Raw genomic sequence first — 14,435 nt, forward strand, 5'->3', positions numbered from 1 at the left:
TTCTAGTCCTGCCTGGAAAAGTCTTCTAATATCCTACAGCCCTGGAAGCTCCACCCCAAGGGCATCTCCCCTCAACATCTGGGGCTCTGTACCCCAGAACACAAGGGGCCATCCTACAAAACTGTGCTTCTTTGGCAGAAAACAACAAAATTCTGTAAAGCAATTATCCTTTGATTAAAAAAAAATTAATTTTAAAAAATACATTAAAAAAAACCCCTGTGCTTCTCACCTGTCCCATTGGCCAATGCAGGGCCCGCAGGCATTGGCCAGGACGATGCCACCCACATCCCTCAGGATCTGTGCCTGCAGTGGGGAGAGAGGACGGGGAGTGGTCAGGGGCAGGCTGGCGGGAACCCCAGGGCACCAGATCTGCCCTGCAGCCACGTTCCTCAGCAGAGGGGTGGGGGAGCTGGGGCACGGCGCACGGGCACTCACATAGCCATCCCGCTCGATGGTGGCGCGGATCTGCTCCGAGCCTGGGGTGATGGTGAACTGGGATTTGCACTGGAGTCCGTGGGCCAGCGCCTGCTTGGCCACGGCTGCGGAGCGGCCCATGTCTTCATAGCTGGAGTTGGTACAGCTGCCAATCAGACCTGGTGCATCGTGGGTGGGGGGATGGACCGTCAGGAGGAGAGTGACCAGAGCTCCGCCCGACTGCAAACGATCCACATCTAGTCAAGGGTTCCCCGACCCTGCTCCCAACAGACAGAAGTTGGAAGCAACCTATCTCGCTGTCTATCCTCTCAACCCAGACACTTAAGAGAAACTGTGGCGACTGAGCACGACGCTGAACACCCTTGGCAGCGTACAACCCACTGTCTCAGAGTGAACAGAGTCTGTGTGTGGACACACACTGGAGGGCCCCCACTACACTACGGACAGGGACCACTGCTGGGCAAGGACCTAGAGGCCCATTTTCTTTTATACTTTGTAGTGTTCTCTGGCTTTCTACTTGGTTTTATAATCAGGAAGAAAAGAATTCTTTTAAAGAAGTCTATCATAGTTATTCAAAAAGCCAATAAAGACTGGATGACATCACACTGTCTATAGAGAGAGACAGTCTGTCTTACCAGTTCAGTGATTTATTTTCTAATTATTAAGTTACCAAAAGACTTCTTTTTATTTACGTCAACTAGTAAGGCTGCACACACTGGGCAGCGCCTCATGCTAGGCGCCGTCGGAAGCTCTCGCCAGCCCTCAACACGTCCCCCCTCCCAGCAAGTTTAACCGTATCACCCCCACTTCACAGCTGGGGAACCGAGGTACAGGGGGCGAAGCAACGAGCCCACGGTCACCCAGCAGTGAAGGGGCAGGGTCAGATTCACTCTCAGGCCACCGGGGTTCACGTGCTTCACGAAAAGATGACACCAGTGATACCGACATGCCAGTGTGTGTGTGTAAAGCACGTCAAGTCAAGTCAGCCATGGTGGTTCAAAGAGGAAATGTTCGTACAACAAAATTTACACACATCAGTATGGGCATGTACAAAGAGCTGGTTCTGGCTGAGGGTGGAGATTGAGGCTGTTTAAAATTCTTGTCAATAGTCTCTACACTGATACATATTTCTTTTATACCAAGAAAAAGTAATTTTTTTAAGAAGCTGTGGAGGGAAAAAAAAACTATTTCAGAAAGTGCCTGAACCATTCAGGAGGGCCCCACGGTAAGCACGGGCGATGGTCCACAGCCCTGGGCGGACCTGCTGGCTCTGGGATTGGGGGTGGGGGTACTCACCAACTCGGATGTCCAAGGGCCACCCCTCCTTCTCTGCCACACTGCCCACTTCTGCCACAGGGTGAGCCAGGTCAGGGGTAAAGGGCCCATTGATGTGCGGCTTCAGCTGAAGCAAAAGAGGTGGGGGCGGGAGTGGGGAGGAACTCAGCTTGGTGTGTGACACCTCTCTCCTTCGAGGTGGCCTGGCTTCTGCTCGCCCAATCATGGTGGGCCTGGGAGGCCAGCTCTCGTTCTACAGCTCACAACTCATCCCAGGAAGGGCCCGAACAGCGGGCACTGTCCATGCACCCGCTCCTGGAGCCCTCCAACCCCCAAGGTCATTATCTCCCGCCTGCAGATGGCAGAGCTGCCTGCCTTGCCCAAGGTCACGAGCTTGGAGACAGCAGAGGCATGGGATGAATCAAGGCTGCCGGCTCCCTCAGCCCGTTATCTCCAGTGAGGTGGTGCTTCTGGAATCTGGAGGCCAGACATTTTATACGTGATGCTACTTATCACCAACGTGAAGCACTGACTGAAGTGCCTGGCACCCAATTAGCCCTCAATAAATATCAGCAACAGTTGTTACATGAATTAGCTCATTCAGTTCCCATGACTGCCTCGGGTTTTACACATGATGAAGTGAGGCCCATAGTGACCTTAAGTAAGGTCACAAGCTTAAGTGGCAGAGTCAGAATTTGAACTTGTGCAGGTTGGCTTCAGGGCCCAAACCCTCGGCTGCTCTGCTCTGCTACTTTGGTTCCTCCAGCCCATCCTTCCTCTGGCCTTCCAAATGCTACCCTGATCTACAGGTCTCAGGGCACCAGGGTCGGGCTTGGAATCTTGGGCCCTGCCCTCTGAATTCTCACAACAAAGCAAGCTCAAGGGTAAAATCTTGGCTTCTCCGAGAGCTGAGGCAGGGGCAAACTGAATGTTTCTGAATGACCAGCTGGGGAACCAAAACTCAAGAGCCTTGCTGGGTGTGCAGCCAGGGACCTGCCCAAGCTCTCCCTGAGGCCCACCAGAAGTCTCCAGATGGCGCCTGAACAACCCCCACCCTCAGAAACTCCCTAGAACCAATGCCCTGCCTCACCTCACTGAGGTTAATTTCAATCAGTTGGTCATAATGGCAGCCAGAGTCAGGTACCAAGTGATCCTTGAATTCATCAGCAAGGTTGGCAATATCTGAAATCAACAAGGGAGGGAGACTGAAGCATGTAAGACAGAAATTGGTCACAAGACTCCATCCATCCATCCATCCATCCATCCCTCAGAACCAGTTACCCAGCATCTGCCACACACACCGGGCCCTGGGCACTGACTGGGCAAACAAAGGAACAAAACAACAGCAGAGGACACAGTCCCTGCCCTCGAGGAATTCACAGTCTAGTGAAGGCGCTCTCAGTGAGCCAGAAGTTACAACATAACACGAGAGAGGCACAGGAACGTGGGGACACTGAGGACGGGCACTGACTTGGGGTTCAGAGTCAGGGAGAGGAGAAGCACTGAATTTTAGAGGAGAAGTTACTTGATAACTAAAGGAAGAGTCTTCCAGGTAGGATTCTGTGTACAGAGAGCTTGGAAACAAAGTGACAAGCTCTCCCCAGGTCCCCCAGCCTCTGGCTCCACCAGTCGCCTCCCTTCAGAAGACCCAACAAGCTCTCCCCAGGCCCCATTTCCAACTCTGGGTTTCAAAGAAGCTAAGCTCAGGGAAGTTGTTGGGGGAGGCTGAGAAACTGGTTCTTGCACCAAATGATTTTCCTCCTTCCCTGCTAGAGTAGAAATTACAAACAGAAGCAAATACATGTCATTTACAGAGCTTCCCATAGAGGGCGCCAGGGACCAGACCAAGAAGAACCGAATTCAGACGCCGTTTGCGGGGGGAAACTAAATCCCAAGGATGCTCGTTCAGGGGAACTAAATCCCTGAGCCATGATGTTTCACGCTGAGAGGCCAGAGCCTCTGAGAAGCTGATGAGAGCTACAAAAGCCCACTCAGGAGCAGTCACACACATAAGCTCTCACAGACTTCCAGGGGCTTCTCAGAGCCCTGAAGTCAGTTCAGAGACACGGGCATTAGAACCCCCACCGGCTCACCTGCCCGGCCTGTCTTGCTCAGGTATTTCTTCATCCTGTGGTTATAAGGGAACACCGAAGTGGTGGCCCCGATTTCTGCACCCATGTTGCAGATGGTCGCCATGCCTGTAGAGAGAGAACCCACAGGGCCGGCTGAGCAGCTGGGCAAGGCCCCCACACCTGCTAGAGGTGCACACATATCTTTGCACCAGGGAGCTGGCATCACTTCTTCCCTCGCTCTCACTGCCCTTGTGGTTCAGGATTAAAAGGAGGGCCAGGAAAGAGAGGCCATGGGGCTGGAGCCCAGGGTCCCGGCTGTCAGGGTGGCTGCTGGATACGGGGAGAAGAACACAAGATTCTAGCCCTACGAGCAGAGCTCCAATTCCGGGCCTGGCTGCCTGCTCAGCAGACTAGATGGCCACCATGTGATGAGAGCTGACCTGGCCAGACCGCCCAGCTGTTGCTGTGTCCATTTGCAGGTGAGGGAACCGACTCAGAGAGGTCCACGGTCATGCCATAAAGCAAATGCCAGCAAAGGCCTTCAGGACTGGGTCTGTCTGCCTGCTTGACGGGCAGGCCCGCGTGCTTTCAGCCACACCACGGTGGAAATGTTTCTGGGCCTGGGGTTTTCCAGCTATAATACTGGAATGACGTCTACGGCCTGGACCACAGAGACGCCCACGGAACTGGGGAGGTTACAGACGTCTTGACTGCAACCAGCACTCCAGCCCCATGGTGTTGCTGGGACATGGGTCTGTGCTTGTTGCCAACTTCCTAACAGAACGTCCATCAGCAGTAAGGGCTACTTACAGGAGTGAGCCCTGCAGCACTGGAGGGATACAAGCGCCGGCTGAACTCCAGTTCTGTGGGGGTGCTGTGGAACTGAGGCAGGCAGGGAAGTCTGAACTGAACCATCTCTAAGGCTCATTCCAAATCTACTTGGATTTCTGAGGGCCCAGGCATTGAGGCCAGATCACCAGGAGTGATGAGTAGGGAGGGGGCTGGCTCCCACCTGGTCTTAGAGACTAACAGGTGATGGGCTCTAACCCAAAAGAAGTGAGACTCTGACTCCAGGCAAGGGAGAGTGTGAGAATGGGGCTGCTCTGTGTCCCCGCCCACCACCTCCACCTTCTGTGGATTCTTCTGGATCAGTCAAGGCAGTCCATGGCCATGGCCACACTGGCTCAGCCCCTAACTCTGTGTGGCCACAGGGAAGGGACCCGCCATCCTCGAAGGGCCCCAGCGTCCCATTAAATGAAGGGCCTGGATTAGACAACCTCCCCTCTACCTCTAAGAGCCCATTGCAAGTTCCCAAACTGACTGGCCAGAGCCTCATGGGCAGGCCAGCCACTGCGTCTACAGCTCAGCCACAGGCCCATGGGCCCGCAAAGGCTGGGAGCACGCCCGCGGCCGCCGTCCTCACCGGTGCAGGAGATGGAGTCTACTCCAGGCCCGTGGTACTCCACGATGGCGCCCGTGCCACCTTTCACTGTGAGGATACCCGCCACCTTCAGGATCACATCTTTAGGTGAGGTCCAGCCAGAGAGGGAGCCTGTCAGCTTCACGCCAATCACCTGAGTAGGTGGGGCAAGAAAGCAGGCACAGGCCCTTGTGTCACACGCCACGTTCGAACCAGGAATCCACCTGCTGGAATTCTCACTCGGGCTTATTTCTCCCTGCCTCCTTCCCAGAGAGAGCTGAGCCTGACCTATGCTCTCAGCTCTTGTGGGTCCCACATCTCCTACTCGCCCCACCAACCACCCCTCTGCTGCCACCCCAACACAAGCCCCTCCCCACTTCTCACCTTGGGGCACTTCAACTCCCAGGGGATCCCAGCCATGACGTCCACGGCATCAGCACCCCCGACTCCAATGCAGATGCCTCCCAGGCCACCGCCATTAGGGGTGTGGGAATCAGTGCCAATCAGAAGAACCCCAGGGTATGCATAGTTTTCCAGAATGATCTGAAAAAGAATCCAAGGTCTTCTGTTTAAAAGCCCTTAGCAGAGAAAGGAGCTTAGCGCTCCAGTGGGGTCTGCAAGACTGCCCCCTGCCAACACTGGGCCACTGAGTTAGTCCTAGGCACGCCTCCTGCATGGGGCCTCTCCAGTGTAGCCTAGATGAGCCAGCAACCTGGGAGACTGGTAGCTTGGGCTCAGGAACAGCTCTGGAAGTTCCTGATTGTATGACTTGGACTAGTAACGGCCTCCCTGGACCTCAGTTTCCTCATCTGTTAGCACAGTATTAAGAATGGCTGCACCATCCCGACCCCAGGATGGTGGTGAGAACCAGATGACCTGGGATACAAGAGTGTGTCCTGGGACAAGCCCGGGGACAATGCTGACTGATCAAAGGTGCTTCCGATAACACTCTCTGCCTCACGTGGTGGATGTGTCGAGTGTGCTTATCTGGCTTCTCCAGAGAGCGGACAATCTTCCATGGCCTGGCTCCAGCACAGGGGAGGGAGGAGGTGGCAGTGAGCATTTCCCCCCAAGATACCTGATGCAGCCACAGGGGCAGCAATCCCAGAGCAGCCCCGCCCACCACCTGAGGTGCTGGACACACTGAGGCTGCGGGGTTGCCCAAGGAGAGCTGCGGCCAAAGGGAACCATGTTTGGGCCTCAGTTCTGGCCCCACCACCCTGCTGTGGGCCCCAGGCAATGCACTTCTCTCCAAGCCTCTGCTTCCCATCTGTAGAGCTGCTGACAGTAGTGCAGTCCTCACTGGGTCACCGTGAGGATGTGATGGGAGCATGTCCCTCAAGCTGTAATCGGAGAAGGCGATGGCACCCCACTCCAGTACTCTTGCCTGGAAAATCCCATGGACAGAGGAGCCTGGTGGGCTGCAGTCCATGGGGTCGCAAAGAGTCGGAGACGACTCAGCGACTTCACTTTCACTTTTATGCATTGGAGAAGGAAATGGCAACCCACTTCAGTGTTCTTGCCTGGAGAATCCTAGGGATGGCGGAGCCTGGTGGGCTGCTGTCTATGGGGTCACACTGAGTTGGACACAGCTGAAGCGACTTAGCAGCAGCAGCAGCAAGCTGCAATAATGCCTGGGAGAGGCAGTCTTATTTTGCAGCCAAAAGCCTTCACCTGAGGTCCTGTGGCTCACCGTCATATGGACTTGTGTCTCAAAACACACATATTATGGATGTCGGGGACGCTAAGTGAGATCAGAGCGGTGAAAGGCTCTTATGAATTGTCAAGACCAACTGAAAGGTGGGCAGGTTCCCTGGAATATTACAGAAATCCCAGGGCCTCTGCCTCGGGCGAGGCATTTGCTCAGCAGACTGAGCAAGGTTTGAGGGGTCTCGCCTCTTGGGAATGCGGGAAGTTAGAAGACCTGGTTCCTTCCCCAGAAATGAGCCAGCTGGCTGGGAGAAGAGGCCAACAAGGAGGGAATCCCTAACAAAATCAACTGTTGCAAAGAACACTGTTTACCTGTTTCACTTCTCCAGTCCTCCTATCCTCAGCCAATACAAAGATTTAAAACTAGTTAGTTAATTTCCAAAACTCAAGGTTGTAAAAGCCTGCTCCATGAAGACCAGACACACAGAATTCATTATGACCACACAGTGTAGACTGTGAATATGGTCCACATCCAGAAAGGAGTGGTCGGCGCAGACCGGAGGACTGCAGAAAGCATCACAAAGAAGCTGGTTGTGACAGCGACCTCAGCGGTCAGCTGCATTCGGTTAGGCAGGTGGGGGTGTGGTGGGCAAGAAGTGTATTTTTAGGCTGGACTAACACTGAGAACATAAAACTGGAAATGCAGCATCTATCTGCAGGAGCCACACGCACTGAGGACCTATTCTGCACTGACCTGGCCGCGGGCCCAGAGCTGAGTGGAGTAAACAAGCCACAGGCCCGGTCCCCACAGGGCACGCGGCACACTCTGTGGTCGTAAAGCGAAGGGTCCCACAGGGTCACAGAGACCCCCAGTGCTGGGCACCGGAGGGCCAGGGCTGCACAGGGGGAACCAGGAAGCAGCACGGTGGAGGAGGGATCAGCCAGGGCATTCGAGGCAGAGGGAAAGGACTAAGGTTTGTTGTGGACATGGCGGATTGAAGCTGCCTAACATGGGGGAGAGGGGGGAAGAAGAGGAAAGCTGTACAGAGATCGCACAGTCCCTAGGAACTTTCTTTTTAAAAACCTAGGCCCAAAAGCTCCCAAAAAGGCCTGGGCATCTGCACTCGGGGAATGCGGGACGCTTGGATTGGGGTCCCCTTGACAAAAAGCCAAGTTTGGGTCCACCAGACTCCCTTACCCTGCCGCTGAGAGAGGCCTTCTGGCCCCTGCAGACCAATGTGACCTGCCATTCGCGGGGAGCCCCTTCCTGGCAAGGGAGAGGGTTTGAAAGGGCAGAGCGGTGATCTGTGGGCTCTAGTTTCTGAGTGGGGCGGTGTGGGAGCCCAGGCAGGGTTGGGTTACAGCCTGACTCAGCGCATCTGGAAGTGAGGCCTAGGCTGGAGGTGGGGAGAAGGGTCACCTTGGGAAGGTACAAAGAGGCAGGTTTCACACACAGGATGGAGGGCAGATGAACACACACCAGCGCACACCCCGCACGCCATTCAGCAGTCCTGAACAGACACCTCTGATGAAAGCTAATCAACTATCTCTCCAGAAACACACACTCACACTCACACACACACACGATATTCTCCTATCAAGAGAATATTCACTCCTGGGGAGACCCAGAAGAGCTCCTGGCTGATGTGGCCACATGACCTGTGGTACCTCCCCCTCCAGAACTCTAGCAAGTGGCCACAGACTCTGAGGGGCACCCCCTGCACTGAGAGGGGATGAGCCCCTGGTGTGATAGGAGACCACAGAGCGGGCAGAGCACGGGCCCCAGGGCCAGGCTGCCCGGATGTTCGCAGGAGCCTGACTCCACAATCGGTGAGCCGGATGTCCCTGGGCAAGGAGATTAAATCATTCCTCAGCTTCCTCATCTGTAAGGTGCGGACAATACAACCACCAGACTCACCGGGTCATGGCGAGCACTGCGTAAGTTACTATCTGCAGAGTGCCTTTCTCATCAAGTATTAGCAATCCACCCAAGGTACGACCCTTGTGGAGAAAAGCAAAACAAAAAACACTGCGATACGTACGAACCTTCAGAAGACGGTACAACACAAAACACGCCAACGTGAAAATGCTGGTCAGAAGGGACGGCTTTAAATTCCCACGTGGACGGTGAGAATGTGTAACTTGACACAGAGAAAATTAATTTTAAAATGAAAGTGGAGTCTAAGGGTTGATGAAAACATCATCCAATTGCCCACTGAGGCCCTTACTCGTACAGACCCGGAGGTGCTGCCCAGGTCCAAAGGGCAGCGTGCTCCTCTGCCCACCCCCAAAGGCTGGCCAGGCCCTGCTTTACCTGGTGAATGATTCCAGAGCCAGGCCTCCAGAAGCCCACGCCGTACTTGGCACCTGCAGTGGCCAGGAAATTATACACTTCCTGGTTTATGTCCTATTGAGAGAAATCAATAACCAGGGCATTAGAAACAGTTTGCTCATGCCTCCCTCCCCCCACCTCCTCTCCCCTGTGACTGAAATGCTGGCACTGGAAAGGCAGGTCCTCTCCTGGAGGCCTTCTACAAATAATTCCCAAAGGGTTTGGATGCCGGCCCGCAAGTCTCGGCCGGCAGGCCCAGGAGAAAGACCAGGAAACAGAGACGGAGCCCAGTTCTGTGACACATGGCCAGGGAGTAGGTCCAGAACAAATCCCTTCCCCGCCCTGGGTCTCCGCTTCCTTATTTGCAGAAGGGTCCTTCCGGCACTCAGGTCCCTGGTCAAGGCCAGCAGTGAGGGGGCAGCAAGACACCACAGGACTAAGTGGGACACAGTGGGGGGAGGGGAACTGCCAGAGGGAAGCAGTGGGACGGAGTGGACCACCCGGTCCCACCACGCCTCATGTTGGGTGTTGTTTCTCCTTTGGAGCCTCGGATGCCTTGTCTGTAATCCTGGCTAATGTTTACTGAATGCCCACTGTGGAAATGGTACCACGCCAAAACAAACCCCATTTTACAGACGCAAAAACGGAAACTCAGAGGTCTTGCTCAAGACCCTACTTAAACAGACAAGTCAGAGTTTGAAACCAGGCCTGTCCAGCCAGAGCCCGTCACTACATTGTAACAGGAACAAAGCTACTGCCCTCACAGAGGCTACATCTCAGAACACCTAGACCACTGTCTAACGTGTGGTAGGTGCTCAACACTTGGTAATATGTTTCATGGGCCCCAAATGAAAGACTGTCAGATGGACCATGTTCTCAACTGTAGGTTTCAGCCAAACAGACAGCAGGATGGTAACCAGTACGCCTGTAATTCAAAGGCAACTTCCTCAGGGGGAAGGGAAGGCTACCCCAGCCGAAGGATATGAGGCCAACGTTTAACTGGACAATCAAGCATGTCCCTGGACAGGTGAGACCTCAGGGACAAAAGGGATGGGACCACAGGCAGAGGAGGGACTCACTGTGGGCTCCACTAGGCCCTCCAAGAAACACCCTCAAAGCATGCAGTCCCCTTCATTTAAACTCCAGACCAACTAGACTTTCCCAGTGGTCCAGTGTGGCTAGCACTCCACACTCCCGATGCAGGGGGCCTGGGTTCGACCCCTGGTCAGGGAATTAGATCCCACATACTGCATATAAGATCTGGTGCAGCCAAATAAATAAAGATTAGAAGTAATAACAATAAAAATAAACTGCAGACCAACCACATATCCTTCTGAGGGCACGTGTGGCTCCCCTAAGTGAAAGAGTGGCAGACAAAGAGCTTGGGTCCCCACAGCAGTCTCTTTCTGATTAATAATTAATCTGTTGGTCTCCTCATTTACAAATCAGTCACTGATATAACTGGTACCGAGGGCAGGAGCGGGTGGCTGTGGCTGCAGCTGCTCCTGTGTCCATGCGGATGGCGGGGGGGGGGGCGGGGGAGACAGCCAGGTGGGCATGGAGCGTTCTGCTGTCTGCACCTGACTCAGCCTAGATGCCTCTCTGCTGGTCTCTGTGACCCTGGACACAGAGACCTGCCTCTCTGAGCTCCAACCAGAGGGGGCCTTTACAAACACATGGAAATCCGACCACTCTCCTGCCCGGAGGCCTCAAGGCCCTCCTACTCCTGCCCGGCCCACCTCAGAGCCCCAGGCCCACAGGCCCCCTTCCAGCTCCATAAAGGCATCAGGTTTCTTCCAGCCTCAAGGCCTTGAGGAACCCTGCTCTGTCTAGAATGTGCTTCCTCATCTGTTCTGGTCTCAGCTTACATGTTACATCCTCCCCGACTCCACACACACTTTCCAGAGTCCCACACGCTTCCTTCAGAATACACGTACAGACTAGTAGTTACCAGTCTGCGTAACTGCTTAGCTGCTGTCTCTCTATTGGACTCTAAGATCCACGTTCATACTGAATCCCAGCACAGTGTCTGGCATAAAATTAACGTTCAATAAACATGGGTGAAGTAAAGCAGGAATTGGGTTCTGAGACCCCATGACTCTGTGAATCTCATCTCCAGAAGGTAGATTTTAATCCATAAAGTCAGGGGAGGGCCGACTTCCGAGGGGGATGGCCCTGCTGTGGGCAGTCATGCATCTCTCAGGCTGAAGAGGACCCAGTCCCCAGCACCGCAGGACCCCGTCATGTTACCAGGTGCCAAGACTGCTGCTAACATGGGAACCACGGGCCAGCCGGCTGGACTCTGCCAGCTGAGGGCAGTCGCTGTGAGCAGGTAGGCGGGGGGGCCTGAGGGGAAAGCCGCCCTGAGCCTCTCCCAAGGGCCTGAGAGGCTGGCTGAGCTGCCAACCCTGGGAGCCGAAGCACTTTCAACTGCGCGCCATGCTCTGCGCCCGTCGGGCGGCAGCCCTGCCAGCACTCAGCTCCTGCCGACGGCCCCAAGAGCGGGGCCCACGTCCATGACTGGGTGGAGAGGGTGGAGGCCCAGAGCTGCGAGAGACCGCATGTTGCCAAGAGCGGGCACACACAAGGGTACCACAGCAGAGCCTGGAGGAAGGCGCGTGAATTAGGCTTCCTAAGGAAGAGAGGGTAATCCAAGGTGTTCAGTGTGGCAGCCAGCCCCTTCCACCTCATTAAGCAAAACTCACAGATGAAGAAAGCCCACAGCGGTTATCAGTCAGTGGGAGCTGGGAGAAGGGTCTGGCCCTAGCCTCACCCCCGTGCAGTTGTGGGACTGCACACAACTTGGACGCCTCAAGTTTACCAATAGTGACACTGTTCACCCACCTCCCTGCCAAGGTCCCCAGGGGCCTGGCAAGAACACAAGTGACGACTCTCCAGAGCAACTGGAGACAAGGATCAGAACCTGCTACCTGCACCATTCACCTCATACTCTGTTTTATTACAGAAAAAGGACCCGAAAAGAGTACCTTTAGTATGGTTAAGACTGGGGATGATTTTTGCTTTCTCTAGGTCTTCTCAGTATTTTCTAACATCTTCACAAAGAGCAAGTGGTGTTCTTAGAGGCAGAAGAGAAAAAGACTAAACCACAGTCCCTTAGAACTAGGGGGGCGATGCCCTCATTCAAGGGCGTTGCCTCTCGTCCCGCGTCACACCCACTGCCCACCTCCCCACCACCTCCAGCTCACCTTGGCCCGACGCAGGTCCTTCTCCCCGCCGAGCTGGGCCTCGATCAGATGGTCACAGTGGATGGTGGACGGCACGGCCACCTTGGGCAGGCCGCTGCTGATGAACTGCAGCATGGCCATCTGGGCCGTGGCATCCTGCATGGCCACGCGGTCAGGCCGCAGCCGCAGGTATGTCTTGCCCCGCTCGATCTCCTGGTTGGCCGGGTCATCCAGGTGTCCATACACGATCTTCTCTGACAGGGTCAGAGGCCGGTTCAGCCTGGCGGGAGAAGGGGAGGCTTGCCTGGTTCCGGCTGCACGATCCTGTCTGCCCACAGCCAGGCCCTCTCAAGTACAAGGCAACCTCGACGGCAGCCAGGGAGGGCACACTGCGTCCAAGGTGGAGACGAACCGGTACCCCCAGCACACAGCACAGCGCCTGGCACTCACCGGGTCCAAAATCACTTGAGGAATGACACCACCACAAGAGGGGGAGGGTTTTCTGTTTCTCCCTAAAGGATATTTACTTTCCCACGCGTATTAAAGTTCTATTATCTGATGAGCCCTTTTTTTCATCTATGTCTCATCGTTTAATCCTTACTGTAGCCTCGTCATTTAGTAAAATGACCTAGAATTAACGGAGACTCAGAGGAGTGATGTTCAAAGCTCAGGTTCGCAGGAGTCTCACCCTGGATCCTCTACATCTCTTGGGCCACGGCCACCTCCCCCGTGCAGTCGGCCCACCGGGACAGAGAATCTGCCTGGCGACGCCCTCACCCCATCTCCCCGCCCTGCACCCACAACCCTCTACCTTAGGTGCTGGAGGCCTCATCACCCTATTATGCAAAAGCCTTCCCCATCAGCCTTGCTTGCTCTCACCCCACTAAGACGGGTGAGGCTGCCAGCTCTCAGAACGGAAACTGATGCCAGCCTCACGAGACCCTGTTCCTAGACCCTGTTTCCCTGTGGGGCCCACCCCTCCCTTCTCATCAGGGCCCCTGGGGAGGTGCAGCTGCCTTCTCGTTACAGCCTCCACGCCACACACTGAGCTCCCTCTGTGGGGGCCACCTCTCACCACCCCTACCCCCTCTCAGCATAGTCCGTCTATGCCTCACACCCTGCCTTCCGCCACTCGCAAAGCTTAAGCCAAACCTGGTTCAGTTCAGTTGCTCAGTCGTGTCCGACTCTTTGTGACCCCATGAATCACAGCACGCCAGGCCTCCCTGTCCATCACCAACTACCGGAGTTCACTCAGACTCCTGTCCATCGAGTCAGTGATGCCATCCAGCCATCTCATCCTCTGTCGTCCCCTTCCCCTCCTGCCCCCAATCCCTCCCAGCATCAGAGTCTTTTCCAATGAGTCAACTCTTCGCATGAGGTGGCCAAAGTACTGGAGTTTCAGCCCCCGCATCGTTCCTTCCAAAGAAATCCCAGGGCTGATCTCCTTTAGAATGGACTGGTTGGATCTCCTTGCAGTCCACGGGACTCTCAAGAGCCTTCTCCAACACCACAGTTCAAAAGCATCAATTCTTCGGCGCTCAGCCTTCTTCACAGTCCAACTCTCACATCCATACATGACCACTGGAAAGCCAAACCCAAGGCCTCCTCAAAAGGGCAGAGTTCCACTCATACCCAACAAACCACACACACACACACACACACACACAATTGGACTCAGAGTCAGAGGCTCTGGGTTTAGACCTGACCCTATTACTAAACCCAATGTGTAACCAGATAAGCCAGGGAGCTCACCAGTCCATCTCTAAAGTCCAGGGCTGGTACTGGAAACAGATAACAGTGTTTATACAGCACACGTTTTTTAAACAGCCTCACTGACGTATAACTGGTGTGGAACAGACTGCACATATTTAAAGCACACAACTGATCAATTCTGACATATGAATATACCCATGAGATCGTCACCACGTCGAGACAACGCACACACCCGCCACCCAAAAGTCTCCTCTTTTCCCTTTATAATCCCTCCCTCCTGCCCCCATCGCTCGGTAGCCACTCATCTGCTTTCTGTCATAGTTTTGTCCTGGCGCTTTTAGTGCTCAGGGCAG

The 14,435-nt window shown here is 54.7% G+C and overlaps 1 protein-coding gene across 2 annotated transcripts in view; it reads right to left on the reverse strand.

Moving 5' to 3' along the window:
• Positions 1-14,435, reverse strand: part of ACO2 (aconitase 2, mitochondrial) — a 49,150-nt gene that overhangs the window by 5,184 nt on the left and 29,531 nt on the right. For both annotated transcript variants that reach the window (XM_010830002.1, XM_010830012.1), the window contains exons 3-11: positions 12,391-12,649; positions 9,167-9,259; positions 5,587-5,745; positions 5,206-5,356; positions 3,804-3,908; positions 2,801-2,892; positions 1,732-1,837; positions 436-593; positions 230-303 (exon numbers count right to left, since the gene is read on the reverse strand). In XM_010830002.1, coding sequence (XP_010828304.1) covers positions 230-303; positions 436-593; positions 1,732-1,837; positions 2,801-2,892; positions 3,804-3,908; positions 5,206-5,356; positions 5,587-5,745; positions 9,167-9,259; positions 12,391-12,649 — 1,197 coding nt within the window. The remainder of the gene's footprint in view (positions 1-229; positions 304-435; positions 594-1,731; positions 1,838-2,800; positions 2,893-3,803; positions 3,909-5,205; positions 5,357-5,586; positions 5,746-9,166; positions 9,260-12,390; positions 12,650-14,435) is intronic.

This window comes from Bison bison, unplaced genomic scaffold, assembly GCF_000754665.1.
Source record: "Bison bison bison isolate TAMUID 2011002044 unplaced genomic scaffold, Bison_UMD1.0 scf7180017858886, whole genome shotgun sequence".
Lineage (NCBI taxonomy): Eukaryota > Metazoa > Chordata > Mammalia > Artiodactyla > Bovidae > Bison > Bison bison.